Source organism: Pongo abelii, chromosome 6 (genome assembly GCF_028885655.2).
Source record: "Pongo abelii isolate AG06213 chromosome 6, NHGRI_mPonAbe1-v2.0_pri, whole genome shotgun sequence".
Classification (NCBI taxonomy): Eukaryota; Metazoa; Chordata; class Mammalia; order Primates; family Hominidae; genus Pongo; species Pongo abelii.
In genome coordinates this window covers 55,737,054-55,753,270 of record NC_071991.2, presented here as the reverse complement: position 1 = coordinate 55,753,270, position 16,217 = coordinate 55,737,054, and the positions used below count along the sequence as shown (strand labels likewise).

Below are 16,217 nucleotides of genomic sequence, written 5' to 3'. Positions count from 1 at the left end.
GTCATGATATATTGCATTTTCCATTCCTTTCTGAATCCATGTGACTGCCTAAATTTTTTGATTAAGTTGCCTGATTTTAACAAACATAGTTTTCAATGAGAATGCAAGAAGAACTTCTGAGTTGCCTTACTTTTTATTTATCAACTATCCTGTCACCTTCACACCTACTGAAGAGAATCTCATACAATTGGAAACAGAAATTGAGAGTTACAGTTTCTTTAATTAAATTCAGTTTCACAGGTGGGTCCTAGTTTCCATTGATGGCCAACATGGAGCCTTGCCCAGGGAGTGAGTCAGGCTTCTCTAAGGCACTGCCGGGGGCACAGCACAGAGGTTCTTAGTCTCTTGGCAGACCTTTGTCCCTGGGAGCCCTAGCCCCCAGCCAGCTATTCTGTCTGGATCTGAGGATCCAGTATTATCCACCTTGAAGAAATGTGGACATTGTATGATTTGTATAGCATCATTTAACTTAAACATTAAGCTCTTGACTGGTTTAAAGCTTAGTGAAGTATAGAAATAGAGACTGTGTTTAGACTCCTGTGAGTAAAAAGTTTATAAAAAGAAGAGGATTTTGTTTTTTTGATTCCCAGCCTCTCTCTCTCTGACATTAACAAGGACACATATATTTTCTTTAAGAGCTTTAGGGACAAAAAAGGAAGGAGAGATTGGATTGCTATCAAAATGGCCCCCAACCAGTAGAAGCAGTGATCAGATGGCCAACCACATCCTCTATCTTAACTCTCTCTCACTTCTGTCTTTCCTATCCCCTACATAGGGTTGCCAGATTTAGGAAAGAAAGAAAGAGAGAGCGGGGAAGAGAGGGAGAGAAGGAGAGAGGGAGGGAGGGAGGAAGGGAAGGGAAGAGAAAGGGAGGGGAGAGGAGGGGAGGGGAGGGGAGTGGGAAGAGGGGAGGGGAAGGGAAGAGTGGGGAAGGGAAGAAGAAGGGAGGGGAGGGGAGTGGGAAGAGGGGAGGGGAGGGGAAGGGAAGAGTGGGGAAGGGAAGAAGAAGGGAGGGGAGGGGAGGGGAGTGGGAAGAGGGGAGGGGAGGGGAAGGGAAGAGTGGGGAAAGGAGGGGAGAAGGGAGGAAGGGAGGGGAGAAGAGAGGAAGGGAGAGAGGGAAGGAGGGACCAGGATGCCTAGTTAAATTTAAACTTCAGCTATACAAGGAATCATGTATTAGTATATATCTCATGCAATATTTGGGACCTATTCCATGGCCCTCTTCCATGCCTGTCCCACACAATTCAGGGCTCTTCTTTTATTTTCTGGTGGTTTTCATTTTCAGAAGATTTGTCCCTCAATTGGACCAAACTCTTTTCTGGGCAGAATCTTATCTGGGATCTTTCAAGGCACCCTAAATATCAGCTTCCCTCTTTGGGGGTCTATGTTAGATTTCTCCTTAAGCGTTTCCCTCTGCTGCAAGTGCAGAACACCCCTGAGTGCCTCATACCTTTCCTCTCTGCACCTGCAAGGTCATTACTTCATGCACATGGCTGGCCTGAGCATAGAGCCCAGAACATAAGGGTGCTGTATATTTTTATGATTGATTGATGAACTGAAAGCAATTTGTTGTCTTGTTAAGAATCAATTAAATTCAGCATTTATTAACCATTTACCTGCATGCCAAGAGTTAGTAGTATTGCCATGTGGCTCATCTGGGAAGTTAGATTAGTAACTCTTTCTCTTTTAGGGAAATAAGAAGATACAGGAAGGGAATCGGGTTGAGAGCTACACCCAGATTTTGCAAACTTGTGCTACGGTTCAGCCAAAAAGGTGGAATTTAAAAATTGTCCTCATATATAGAGAATCACTTCAAATTTTGGAATATCGCCTCTCAAAGAATGGAGATTTTGTCATTATATATCATCGACTTTCATTGGCTTTTCTAGTTCTAAATTTCTTCTCTGGCATGTTGGTTTTACAGTCACATATCTATAATATTATAAAACTAAAAGAGAACTTTGAAAGCCAAAAGAATGGTATAAATAACATATTCAATTCTCATGAAAAAGTTTACCAGCCTGTAGAATAATGGCACACATCATTTATAGAAAGGATATCAGATAACCAGGTGCCTTTTTACACACTTTCTGCTTCTATTAATGATATTATTTAAATCTTCCTTTACAAATGACACTGAGCAGGCTTTGAACCTTGAAGATTAAGTTATGGGTGTCCTGCTTGGTTGAGTAGTTCTCAGGTGTAAAATGCACAGAAGAGTGAACACATATTTAGAAGTGTCTAGATGATAAGCTTTGTACCAGCGAGGCTTGTCCTAGGCAGCATTGTGAGTGTGGTCCCCAAAGCCCCAGCTCCGCCTTTCTGAGCCTTTTCCCCTAGCTCCTGGTGTCCTCTTACCTATTCAGATCTACATCCTTTGGAGGATGGAGCTAGGCCAGGAAACTGCCCCATATCATGAAATCCTGCTACTGTGCCTGTCTCTGAGCCCTGCTGTGAAAACTGTCCATTTGACTCTAGGAAGAAATGACTGAATAAAACAGCTGCCAAGCTCATATCCTACAACAGTGAATAAACATAAACTTGCTGTCATACATATAACCATTCATAAAAACCCATAACTTAATGTGGCTGTACAATGTTTTGAGTGTCCCTGGAATTAGGGGAGAAGAACAAAGGCCGAGCATGAGAAATCATGTCACTTTCTCACCAACTCCAACATCATAAACATGCGAACACAAAACTCTTATAAAAGCAGATGATCATGTATGTGAGAAAAATCAGATGTGATAACCTCAAGGCTAAAGCTGTGATTGAAAGATCCTTTCTGGAATGTTTTTGTTTTAGTCAAGTCATAAATCTTGTCCCCTGTAGCCTGCACCTCTGGTGTCAAATGAATTTCAGCTCATTAGCCACATGTTGAAAAAATAAGAATGTTAGAATATTGGTTTTATTTGGAACGTGATCAAGTTAAGTCTGCTTTATTTTTTAATCCAGGTAGACTCCTTGTTTTAATTATAAATACATAATAAAAACAATTAGGCAGAGTGAAATAAATGCTTATGTTTTATTCATGACAGAGTAGTTGTTTTATCCTTCAGGATGAAGGCTTATAATATCCTTACAAATTCCTTGATATTAAAATAAGCATCACTTTGTTTTTATGGAAAATTCTCTTATTGGATGATTGGGTTTGGGTGGGAAATGAGCCTAATGATTGATTCTAGGTCATTCCTACCTGATACTGGAATGTGCTGATTATAACTCTATAGCTTCATGGATCTCTGATTTGAAGGATACAATCTGTAATAAAATTACTACCAGGACCCTAGTTCTGTTTATTTGAATAGCATTTTTATCTAGCTGATTTGAATTCAAATGCATTATTAATTTTTTTTCTTTTTAATATAGGTGGAAAACAGACCAAAATATTATGGAAGAGAGTATGTATTATACTATTCTTTGTTTTAATAATTTAGTAAGTAGTCATTTCATGTGTCATTTAAATATTACAAATTTTCTAATATGTGGTCATCATCATATATCTATTGTGCAAGAGTTTCATGATAAGAATAAATGCAATCAGATTCCTTTGAATTAATATTTTTTATAGTAGTCAAGTGCTTGGTTTCCATTAATGTGGGAGGTAGAGCATCTTGCGCTACTTTTCCCTCCACAAAAGAGCTACTGAGTGCCTGGCAAGTACTTGAAATGGAAGGCAGCATTTTTCATAATGGAGGCTCTCTGTTAGTGTTTCATTTCACTTTCTACATCAACACAATAGAAACGTTTGGTGTGTCCAATATGGTACGTTGTATGTGAGTTCCTGACTTTTGTGTACCTCGGTGCAGTGGTCAGGACAGGCATCCCACTTCCCTGCAGTCTCATAAAACCCAAATGATGATTTCTCTTGGCTTGGGTGTATTAGCCAAATTGCCTTAATATTCCCCTTTCCATTTTTCTCTTAATTTCAACTCTTGTTTCACTTTTTCCAAAACCTACTGCCCAGCAAATACGCATGACCATAAAAATAATTCACAGTCTAAGCCTATGGTGTGTACAGCACATCACAGAAGGCAGGCAGAACAGGCCAGGGGAGAGGAGACACATCAATCACTTTTCTTCCCAAGTCCAACCTGGAGGCGTTGTGAGGCAACGTCTCTTTCGAGTCTACCTTCCAAGCTCTCACAGCCAATCTCAAACCTTCGTCTTATTCCCTTACCCGTCAGAGCCTCATCTTCATGATTAATGACCCTCTTAGTGGTCCCAGCCCAGTGCACCTTCCTAATTGCCACAGCTGCATTTCAGAACCTTCCTTGCAGTGCCCTGGGAATTTGACCAGCACCTCTTGGAATGCCTGCCTGGGGGCACTGGCCTCCGTTCCTCTCTACCCCATGTCCCTACTGTCTAATCTATGTTGTAGTATGGCTTTTTTTCCTCAGTATGCTTATTTGTTTTTTCTTGAAGATAGCACAATTAATATAAAAAACTAGAAGAAAATGAAAACCTACCATATACACTTTTGCATGTGAATTCTAAAAGGAGCTGTTTATTATGCATTTTCTTTTTGCAGAAAAGTTTTGTCGAATAACTTTTTAATTCTCGTCTTCTTACCCCCAATTCATGTAAAACATATGAGAGTCTTGAGACTAAGGAAATATTTTCTTAACTACCAAAAGGAACATCTTTTATTAGATGGTAATTAGCCTAAAACCTTCAGATTCTGTGTTTCCCTTTATTTTTTAAAAAAAATGAAGGGTGTTTTTTTTCTTCCACTTAAAAAGTAATACATGCTTCATTCAGGAAACGCACATACACATTTATTCCTAGAAGGAATCACAAGAAACTATTGACAATGGATACCTTTAGGGAGAGAGGACTTTTGCATTTTTAGTTCTTTTATACCTTCAACTTTCGAAATTGGAATTTTCTGCTGTGCACAGGTATTACTTTTGTTTTTAAAAATAAATTATGGCTGGGCACAGTGGCTCACGCCTGTAGTCCCAGCACTTTGGGAGGCCAGGGAAGGCAGATCACTTGTGCTCAGGAGATTAAGACCAGCCTGGGCAACATGGGAAGACCTCATCTCTACAAGAAATACAAATATTACCTAGGCATGGTGGCACATGCCTATGGTCCCAGCTACTCAGGACCACAGGTGGGAGGTGGGAGGATCACTTGAGCCCAGGAGGTCAATTGAACCATTGCACTCCAGCCTGGGCAACAGAGTGAGACCTTGTACAAAAAAAAAAAAAATTAATAAATTAACACCAATTAACTTGGAAAAATTAGAAAATAAAGGAAAATAGAAGAGGGAAAATACCCATAGTTCCACCATGAAAGAGAATCATTGCTAACCTTTTCCCTTCATCTCTTTCTGGTCTTTGTGCATGCTTGCTTTTTTCTTACCAAGTTGCAGTCATACTAATATATTAGATATTATAGGTTGGAGATATTTGGACTTTTAAAAACCATGCATAAAGGGGATGACAAGCCACAGACTGGGTCTTCAGGTGCACAAATTGTCATTTTCTTCTTTTGAATGATTGAATTTAATTTAGTTGTTGACACCATTTGACGCTGTCAGTCATTTAAACTTGCCAATTCAAGTGAATTAAAACTTAAGTTCTAGTGTTCAATAGCACAGTAAGGTGACTATAGTTACAACAATTTATTGTATATTCCAAAATAGCTGAGAGAGGCTTTCGAATGTTCCTAACATAAAGAAACAATAAATGCTTGAGGTGACAGGCATCCTGATTACCCTGATTTGATGATTATACATTGTACTTATGTATCAAAATATCACATGTTCCCCATAAATATGTACAATAATTATGTATCAATTAAAAATAAAAATAGAAAAAGTATGCATACTCAAAATCAAGAATTAAAAAAGAAACATAAGACTTAGCTGCTTTTGGCTGGGCACAGTGGCTCACACCTGTAATCCCAGCACTTTGGGAGACCGAAGCAGGTTGATCGCCTGAGTTCAGGAGTTCGAGACCACCCCGGGCAAAATGGTGAGACCGCCCCCCCCCCCCCATCTCTACTGAAATACAAAAAATTTGCCGGGCATGGTGGCGTGTGCCTGTAGTCCCAGCTACTCGAGAGGCTGAGGCAGGAGCATTACTTGAGCCTGGGAGGCGGAGGTTGCAGTGAGCGAGCTGAGATCACCCCACTGCACTCCAGCATAGGCTACAGAGTGAGACTCTGTCTCCAAAAAAAAAAAAAAAAAAAAAAAAAATCTAGCTGCTTTTGGGTTAACTGCCTTGTTTAGAGACTACCCCTTTTCCTGTCCCTTCTCCTGGAGTGACCTGGGGCAGGTCCCTCTGCGTGCCCTATCCTGCTATTGTTACTCTGGCCCATGGGTTGTGTCTTCGACATCCCAGCTTTTGTCTTTTCTACTTATGTGTGGGAATATTGGCAATGCTATCTGCCCCTCCCACTCTCCTGCTGCATGTCCCTCCCCCCACACCCACCCCCACACTTACTGCCAATCCACCCGCCAACCCATCCGCAAGGCTGGCTCCCAGGTCTCTTCGCCCAGGCCATCTGTCCCATCCTCTCCAACCTGGCTCAGGCCGCACAGGAGGCTCCTCCGCAAAGTTCCCACGTCCAGTGGCCTCACTATCAAAGTCCCAACACCCTCTGCTCCAGGCCCCAATAAACTGGCCTCCCGGTTCCAATCCATACCTGCTATGCAGGGCCAGTTAGACCCCCTGAGACTGGGCTCTGCCTCAGTCCCTCCCACCAGAACCGGGGATTCACAGAACGTTCATCCTTACTCAGAAGAGCATTGCTCCAAGACCTCCAGGCATCAGCTCTTGAGATTTAAAATCAAAATTTGGGAAGCCAGAAAGACTTTTTCTTCCAGGTCATCACTGCCATACACCTTTAAGATGCGATTTTGAAACACAAAGCCACAGACTGCTTCTGACCTCACTTTCCTTGGGCAGAAGCTTCAGCTTGGAAGGTCTACTTTTTAAGGATAGAGGGAATTAGGAAATAAATATTGTGATAGGCACTTTTAAAAATGTTATCCTTTTGCATTTGTACTCTAACTTAATCTTTGCATTCCTGAGGAAAATACAAAACTTGTCTAGCTGACTTCCCTTTCCTCCTCTTCCTTTCAAGAAAGTAAAGGAGTTTTTCTCTGTCCAGAAAATTTATTCTCTGATTTATTATCCAAAGTTCTCCAAGGTTGGGTAATCCTAGAGAGAGGTGTTACTCCTCTCCCAGAAGCTTGGAGTCCCTTGGGACTGCCTCACTCCCCAACCCAGCTTGCCCCACTTTCCATGAAATACTGGTTGATCAAATCTCCAGTCTTGTGGGAGGAGCAGCTGTGTTTACTTAAAGGTAACAGGGAACGTGAGCTGGTTCCTGACCCAACTCCTACCTCTCCCTCTTCCTCTGTGGAGTCACTGTCCACTCTCTGGGCCTCAGACAACTGCCTCCACATCAGAGTGATCATGGGCCAGCACACAACCCTCCCGGATATGCCACATTTTCCACATGCATGTGTATGGGTTTTAAAATGGTAGAGAAGATAAATTTATCTTTAAAAAAGAAAAATAGGTACATTTTCTAAAATATCCATAAGCTATTGCTCTCCAAATGTAAAGAACTGGAAGAATGTTGATGATAGCTACCTCCTTCCAGAAAATGAGCCTCTAAAATTAACACCACCCTGCACCTGAAGCAAGTAGGTTGCTAATCAATAAATGTCCACTTGCAATTAGGATAACACATAGTTCTCTGAGCTGAGAGCTAAATTGGTAATTGCTCTTCTGTTATTTCCCATGGTTAAAAAAAAAGGGGGGGGGTGGTTGAGTAACCTGGCTTTTTGTTTCAACTTTCATTTTCAACTTGAGAGCAAAGACAATAGCAGAAAGCCAGGTGGACTGGGCATCCTTCCTTTTGTCTGTCTGCTTGAATACTTGTGTTTGGAGCATGTGAGGGGTGGTTCCAAGTCACTTAAGATGTGCAGCAGTCACCCCCCTCTTCACTCAGTTGGGGGGCTGTTGATTCTGGGTGCCCCCACCATCCTTTTAAGGCTAGTTCTTTGTGGTCCTTATTCTGTATGTGGTCTCTTCAGAGCACTGATGGTCTTGCACCTTCAGGTTTCACGGGATCATCTCCCGGGAGCAGGCGGATGAGCTTCTTGGAGGCGTGGAGGGTGCCTACATCCTTAGAGAAAGCCAGCGGCAACCAGGATGCTACACGCTGGCTCTCAGGTGAGGCACATTTCATTCCTTGTTTTCATTGCTGTACAAGTGGCTTCGCTGATGTTTGCCCATTTTTAAGAATTGTAGTAGAGTATACATAACACAAAATTCATCATTTTTCCCATGTTTATGTTGTGAGAGGGGGGGGTCCCACTCTCTCACCCAGGCTGGAGTGCAGTGGCACAATCATGGCTCACTGCAGCCTCTGCCTCCTAGGCTCAAGTGCCTCCCACCTTAGCCTCCTGAGTAGCTGGGACCACAGGCACACACCACCATGACTGGCTAATTTTTTTTTTTTTTTTTTTTTTTTTTTTTTGTAGAGAATGGGGTCTCACCATGTTGCCCAGGCTGGTCTTGAACTCCTGGGCTCAAGCCATCTGCCTGTCTCAGCCTCCCAAAGTTCTGGGATTACAGTTATGAGCCACTGCACCTGACCTCCTTTTACCATTTTTAAGTAAAATTCAGTGGCATTAAGTACATTCTTAATGTTGTACAAACATCTCCATATTCATTTCCAGAACTTTCTCATCATCCCACACAGAAACCCACTACCATAAACAATTACCCCTCCCTACTCCTTACTTGGTATCTTCACTTATTTCCGGAGCACCAGCAGTATATCAGAGTTTGTTTACATTTCCTCAGCCACAGATGCTATCAGTAGGTGTGGACACTGGGACTCTGATTATGGACACACAGTAAACTGGAGAACCATCTGGAAAGTTAGTGTTTCTACAGCCACCTCTGCCTGCACCATCTAGCTGGCCGAGGCCGCAGCATCTCTGCCTCAGCTCCCAGCAGCCCATGTTGAAGGAAGGGCTCCTTCACCTGGCCTTGCACGTGCAGACCTCACAAGACCTGCATTTGCTCATGGGGTTCTCTCAGGGTTCACCTTGTTGACCCCAGGAACCTGTCATGAGGGCAGTCATGACCCTTCAGGCCAATGAGCCAGTAGAACAGGCTCTACTGAGCCTTTACCACAAAATCACAAGTATTTAAACATCACAACATAAGAAAGACAGCACATTTATGGCACTTTTCAAACCTTGATCAAATATTTTCTGTCATTTGATCCTTGCCGCAGCCCTATACATTTTGGGGAAGGTATCCAATTTCAGAACTGAACTGTCTTCCAACAGTTCGTTTGTGAACTTTTCAGAATTGGAAAGCCCTCTCTCCATAGAGGGAATGTCCATGGAAGCCCTTCCCAGGCCCACAATGGTGTGTTCCATGCACCATCTCCCTATTATGGCTGTGCAATGACACTTTCCAAGTTGCAACATGTCTACAGCATATCTTAAATAATGTAATTATGAGGACGAACTTAAAAAGCTATTATATCACGTGCTCTAGGTGTGCAAAATACTTTCCTATCTTCCCAGCACTTCAGTAGCAGAAGCTGGCAGTTCTAGTGGGGAGTCAAGCAGGGGCTGTAGATGGAAGGCCAGGGCCCAGAGAGGAGGGAACCTCTAGATTAGATTGTGGGGACGCTGGCAATGGCTCCAGCAGGGAGTTTAGCACACCTTATTGCTTCCCTTCTGCTGCACCAACTAGGGCAGAAGGCATGGGGTGCTCTGCTGGAGGTGGTAAAGATGCGATAACAAGGGGGCGTCAGGACCGGGGGCAGGGCATCCGTTGCAGAGGTAATTGCCAGGTATAGAGGAGAGCTGGTTCCCGTTAAGTAAGTTATAAGTAACATAGTTGTAAATCAGGCATTACCCTCTGACTTTTACAAATGAGAAGGATACTGACAATGACCTTAGTGATTTCTAGGCTCAAACGACTCCATGTGATGGCCTGGGGTTAAGCCCCACCTCTGCCTCGTTCCAGTCATGTAAACTCAAGCAGGAACCGCCATCTCTTCAAGCATCAGTTGCCTTTGCACTAAAACAGGCATAACCGTTATACCGTCTCAAAGGGTCTCTATGATCATTAGGGGAAAAAAAATCACATCAAGTGCTTAGCCCTGTGCCTGGGATACACTAAGTATTCAAAAAACGTTAGCTGCTATTGTTATCATTCCACATTGTGCTTATTTCTAACGTGGTTGTAATCCCTCATTCTCTCATGGGCAGGTTTGGAAACCAGACCTTAAACTACAGGCTCTTCCATGACGGGAAACACTTTGTGGGTGAGAAGAGGTTTGAGTCGATTCACGATCTGGTGACAGATGGCTTGATAACACTGTACATAGAAACAAAAGCTGCCGAGTACATTTCAAAAATGACAACTAACCCCATCTATGAACACATTGGATATGCCACCCTACTCAGAGAAAAAGTATCCAGAAGGCTGAGCAGGTCTAAAAATGAACCAAGAAAAACAAACGTCACACATGAAGAACACACAGCGGTGGAAAAGGTGAGCTGTGTGTGATGGAAACAGCCTCTCTCGTTTTAATCCATGCCGCATCAACAGGCGGGTTAACTATAGGTGCGATTTGCTGAAATGTTGGAGGAGTCCCACCCCCACCCAAAGAACTCTAGAATGTTAGTGCTAAAGGGACCTTAGAAATCTTCTAGCTCAGGCCGGGCACGGTGGCTCACGCCTGTAATCCCAGCACTTTGGGAGGCCGAGGCGGGTGGATCACGAGGTCAGGAGATCGAGACCATCCTGGTTAACACGGTGAAACCCCGTCTCTACAAAAAATACAAAAAATTAGCCGGGCGTGGTGGCGGGCACCTGTAGTCCCAGCTATTTGGGAGGCTGAGGCAGGAGAATGGCGTGAACCCGGGACGGGGAGCTTGTAGTGAGCCAAGATTGTGCCACTGCACTCCAACCTGGGCAACAGAGCGAGACTCCGTCTCAAAAAAAAAAAAAAAATCTTCTAGCTCAGCCCCCTCATTTTACAGATGAAGCCCAGAAATGTTTGATGATTTGTTCAAATTCATACAGTCAGACCCAGGACTTCTACCAAGTCATTTGTGGGTTTATTTGGAGTTTGAAAGAAAAAAAAAACAAACCTCCATTAATGTGTTATGATGAAACATGTTTTCAGTCGCCATTTGAGGTGTCACTGGCTCCATCTTTAGTTCCACCCAGCCGGCCAAATACGTGGTATTTGTATTTGCTTCTCTTAGGACTGGGTGACTGCCCATGATCCACAGGTCGGGTCTCTTGAAGGTGGTCTTACTTAGATAACAGGTTTCACTGACAGATTTGGGAGCATTTCACTGACAGATATGGGAACGTGGCTATCTCTGGGAAGTAGAAAGACAAGCTGTCCTTTGCCCCAAAGTTATTATGCCTCACCAAGGATTAAAAAACTCCTAAGTGGGCAAGTATGCAGACGGGGGGTAGATTGTGGCAGGAGGCGGCCAGGGAGATCTGATTTTCCTCTCCAGTAAGTTGCTGTTTGTTTGAAAGGCACCACCAGAGTTTGCTAGCAGATTTTTGGGATGTGCCCCTTGAGGGACCATCTGCTTTGCCTGGTCCTATCTGTTTCCCACTGAAAGAAAGTGACAGCCAGCCACGCCAGTCAGCCCCTGCAGAGTCTGTGCTGAGCCCGGCTTGTCAGGCACACTAGGGCTGGGACAGATAGAAATAAGCGGATAGGAGCTACAGTCCCGCCACACTGCTCCATCCAGTGGTCACTAATCCTAGTTAAACCGGAACGGGCCTCCCATCGTCCGGTGTCAATGGGAAGCAAAGGAGCTTCGGGCTGATGGATTCGGGACTGGCATTGGCAGAGGGGCTTCATCAGAAAGCCCTGAGAGGGAGGAGGGCGGGGTGGCACCATGGTCCCGCTGGCGGAGACAGGGATGATGTCACCTGATTTGCTGATTGAGCTTCAGATCCTAGGAGAACCTTCCACAGAATCACATCAATGCAGCAGCTGGGCCCATGAAAATATAATTTGCCATTTTCTTTTTATAACTCCAGTGTCTCCAAAGCACCTGTTTATTCTCTTCCAAATAATTGCTTTGGGAAATTGTGGGGTTTCTGATTGTTTACATTTTAACAAAAGAGAGAGAGGACTTGAGTCCCAACTTTCAGAGTTTGTTCCGATCCAGACAAAAGCCATTCCTTAGTCTGTTTGCAAAATCTGTTCCAAAGTAATTTAGAATAGAAAATATGAAAGCCGACCTTCCCAGCCATGACAAATCAGAAGATGAATTGTAAAATAAATCTCTGAAGCAGTGTTTATATTTCTGAATCAGAGAGCAAAGCCACCCAAAAGGCAATCTGTTACAAACTGCAGGATGCACACTAGAACAGCTCAAGGAAAAGAGGAGAGCAGGAGGAGTGTCTCTTCTGTGTTAGGGCTGACTTGAGATCCTGGGTATTGAAAGTGATATTTCTAGATTCTTGTCCTTCCCTGAGAGGGAAGTTTGGTCAACAGAAACTGGTATTTCTGGACAATATTCCTATCAGGAAACTTGTACCTCAAAGTATGCCCTCTTGTGCAGATATTTTTGTATTTATTTGTCAAAAATAAATTGTGGAGGAAATTAATAATCCAATTAATAATCACTTTGAATGAGCCACCGAATATACATTTACCTTTTTGGGAAACGGTAAATCAAGAAAATATTGCAGGAAGACACCCCAACTCTCTGAGCAGTTTGATGGACGGGTGTCGGTGGTGTGGATTTTCTTGGACACTAATGATGTGATGTTTGGTTGTCCCAAGGGACACTGGGGACATTGGGCCTGGTCACTTGCTGGGGCTACTCATTTTGTTAGTAGGTTTGTTAAGTTACTTGGTACGAATCCATCCGTTTCTCTCTGACCTATATTGACAAGTGGAATTATTAAAAGTCTCAGCCTTGCCAGAGATTCTGTTTCCCTTAAGGGCAGGTCAGTGGCCCGTTGCCATGGAGTCAGTGACTAGAAAAGAGGGACTGGAAACTTGAATGGCTTCACTGAGAAGAGTGGGTGGGGGGAGGGTACCTGTTTACTTTGGTAAGGGCGTGTCTTGAAGGTTTTAATGAGTGAAATGAGCAGGTTTCCTAATATTTCTCAATTCCAGACACACCAGCATTTCGGTTTCCAGGTACTTAAATTTCGTTTTCTCATTTGTTTTATTGATCATTTCCAAATCAATCCAGAGAGACGATGTTACCTGTGTATCCAAGAATACTAACGCAGTAATAATTGGCAAAAAGAGATTACCTACTCCGTCAGATTTGAGTGGCTTCCAGATTTCTCTCCAGTCACGATTGTTAGCAGTAAACTTGATTTTAATAACCGTAGATGAGATGGAGAGGCAGGGAGGAAGCCAGAAAAAAAAAAGTTGTGATGGTTAGCCAATAGTGATCTGTCTCCCCACTGATTCTTTATTTAGTTGGATTTAAAAACATTATGATGTATGTGGGCCACCATTCGGTGCATTTAATTAAAATGGTCACATCCAGTGTCATTTCTTCTATGAAACGCATTTCAGAACTTATTCCATAAATGGGTTATCTACTGACCTTCACATCACTGTAAGCAACAAAGGAATAACAGGAGATTTAACATGAGCTCAGACATTTAGTGTTAAACACATTTCACATAAGTGAACTAATTTCCCATTTTATCCTCAGAACCACTTTGCCAGGTCCATAGGGCAGGAATCACCATCCCATTTTATTGAAAGGCTCACAGTGGCAGGGTGAGGAATCAGACCCAGGCTTCCTGATTTCACGCTCAAAGCTTCTTAAATCAACTGAGCAGTTGTGCCTCGTTCTGTGCTCACTGCCCTTAGTGCTTTGAGTGAACATCCTTGGTTTTGGCCATCCTGAGGCAAGTGATGCTGAAAGTACTCAGTATTTACATGATCTGTTTCTGAAAACAGATCATGTAAGCAGAAAACTGCTATTACGAGCTATAATAACTAGTATTTTCTTAAAAAGTATACCCTACGAATCCAATGCATATGACAACAGTGTTTTTGACAGCATATTTTTATTCAATAAATATGGTTTGTCATATTAAATTGCATCTATGTTTTAGTGGGGAAAAAATCACCCATGCCCTCAATATAATAAAAGCACGTTTAAGAATATATTATACCAGTTTATTTGTTTCACTATTCATTATAGCAGCAAAAATCAGAAAATGACCTTAATGTCCGTCAATTTGAGACTGCTTAAATGAATTATGGTACATCCATGTTAAGGAATATCACACAACCCCAGGAAAAGAATGAATGAGAACCCTCATATGGGCTGATATGGAATGGGCACCTGGAATCGTTATATGGAAAAGTACCTGGCAGTGTGGTGTGTGGAGTATGGTGTTATTTGAGTAAACTAGTAGAAAAAAATCTTTTTATTGATTTTTATTTTAAAATTGTATGTATTTATTATTTTTTAAAGACAGGATCTCACTTTATTGCCCAGGCTGGTCTCAAACTCGTGGGCTCAAGCGATCCTCCCATCTCAGCCTCCCAAGTAGCTGGGATTACAGGTACGAGCCACCACATCCAGCCAAAAAAAGCTTTGGCATATATTTTTTTCATGCAAAGTCATAAATATCCCTTGAAGGATGCAAGAGCCAGTATCACTGATTGCCTTTGAAGAAGGGAAGTGGGTATCTGAGGGGTACAGTGTGGAAGGAGATTTTTCCCTGCTACTCTTTCATACTCTTGGAATTTTAAACCGTGATCGATGCAGTGCCCTATTTAAAAATTTAAATAAGAGAAAATAATGTGCTGTGTCTTAAATTCACATACATTAAAGCATACCCTGAATAAAGAAACATTCTCTGTATGGAGCGCTTATCTCACACACACACACACACACACACACGGAACACTCTGCACCCAGGCTGTTTCTTCCCAGCTCAACCCTATGCTGATAGGACACTTTCATTTCTCCATGGGGTCTTTAACAAAGAGTCTGTGTTTAGCAGAGTTTTACTAAAGGTTGGAGCTGCGAGAGCGTAATGATAGCACAGGGCGCACATCATTAACTACAGTGCAACGTGTCTGCCCCTGGCAATGGATTGGCTGCTGCTTCCTTCCTTCCTGGCATTGCCTCCCCCGACACACAGACCCCTCAGCTGTGCCCTCTGAGACCGTCCCCAGCTCTCCTCCCATTAACCACCCCACCATCACCACGCTTTTCTCAAACTGCTGCCAAACCAACTCCCAGAGTCCTCTTGCTTTCTTAGGGCAGGCACCGAAGCCCTCTTTGGTTTCTACTTGCTTCCTGCAAAACCAAAGACAGTTACCTTTTCTGGACTGAAGGCCTTCCAACCTTACTGGGCTGTCCTTCTTTACAGATGAACTGTTGCATCAGAGAACAACCTCTCCCCTCTCGTCTCTCACTCACGTTTTTTTGTTTGTTTGTTTTTTCTTTCTTTCTAAATTATTTTCTTCCTCTCCAGCTGCCCACCTTTATATCCAAGGTGGTCCTTTCATTGGTTATTTCACTGTTTCCATCATGTGATCTGCTGGCCTGTCCCGGTATCTTTGCCTAGGAATGATTCCCTACAACGTGCTTGAACAGAGACCATGGCCAGGCCAAGGAGTGAATGTCCAGCCCTCACTTACTGGCAGAAGTCTTCATACAAGGTTGAGCCTGTCCCGAGTGGTTCTCCCCAGTGCCATGCTTGCATCTCATGGCTGGTGTCCCCGTGGTGACTCTGTTCTCATCAGAGTGTTATTGTTGTTGCTGTAATTCTGCAACAGCTCTTATTTGCTTTTTCTACAGGACAGAGTTCAAATTCCTCACAGGAAATTTGCAGCCTGTTTAAGCCTGGGCCTCTTGGAGAAGCAGAGCCCGAGACTGGGGTTTGGTACAGATGGGGAATTTGGAAAGGCATCCCAGGGAGAGGAGGAGAAGCTGGGCGGGTAAATAGAGGAGGAGAGAGGCTGCTATATACACGTTGTGGAGCTGGTCACCTTCTCAGGAGCCGGGTAGAACTGCTCCTAAGAGGAATTGAAGTGGGAGTGTTTAATGCATCACCTCCTGTCCCCTCTTGGTTGAGGGGTACCTGTGAGGTGTTACATTCTCCCCAGTTCCAGGCCAGGCATGCTGGAGAGCTAGGTGGGTGCCATGGGCACTATTCTATTGAATAGAACCTGCCACACTCAGCCTTCCC

The 16,217-nt window shown here is 43.3% G+C and overlaps 1 protein-coding gene across 1 annotated transcript in view; it reads left to right on the top strand.

The window, feature by feature from the left end:
* CHN2 (chimerin 2) overlaps window positions 1–16,217 on the top strand; it is a 317,079-nt gene that overhangs the window by 194,576 nt on the left and 106,286 nt on the right. The window contains exons 4-6 of the mRNA XM_002818096.4: window positions 3,370–3,401; window positions 8,082–8,195; window positions 10,262–10,547. Coding sequence (XP_002818142.1) covers window positions 3,370–3,401; window positions 8,082–8,195; window positions 10,262–10,547 — 432 coding nt within the window. The remainder of the gene's footprint in view (window positions 1–3,369; window positions 3,402–8,081; window positions 8,196–10,261; window positions 10,548–16,217) is intronic.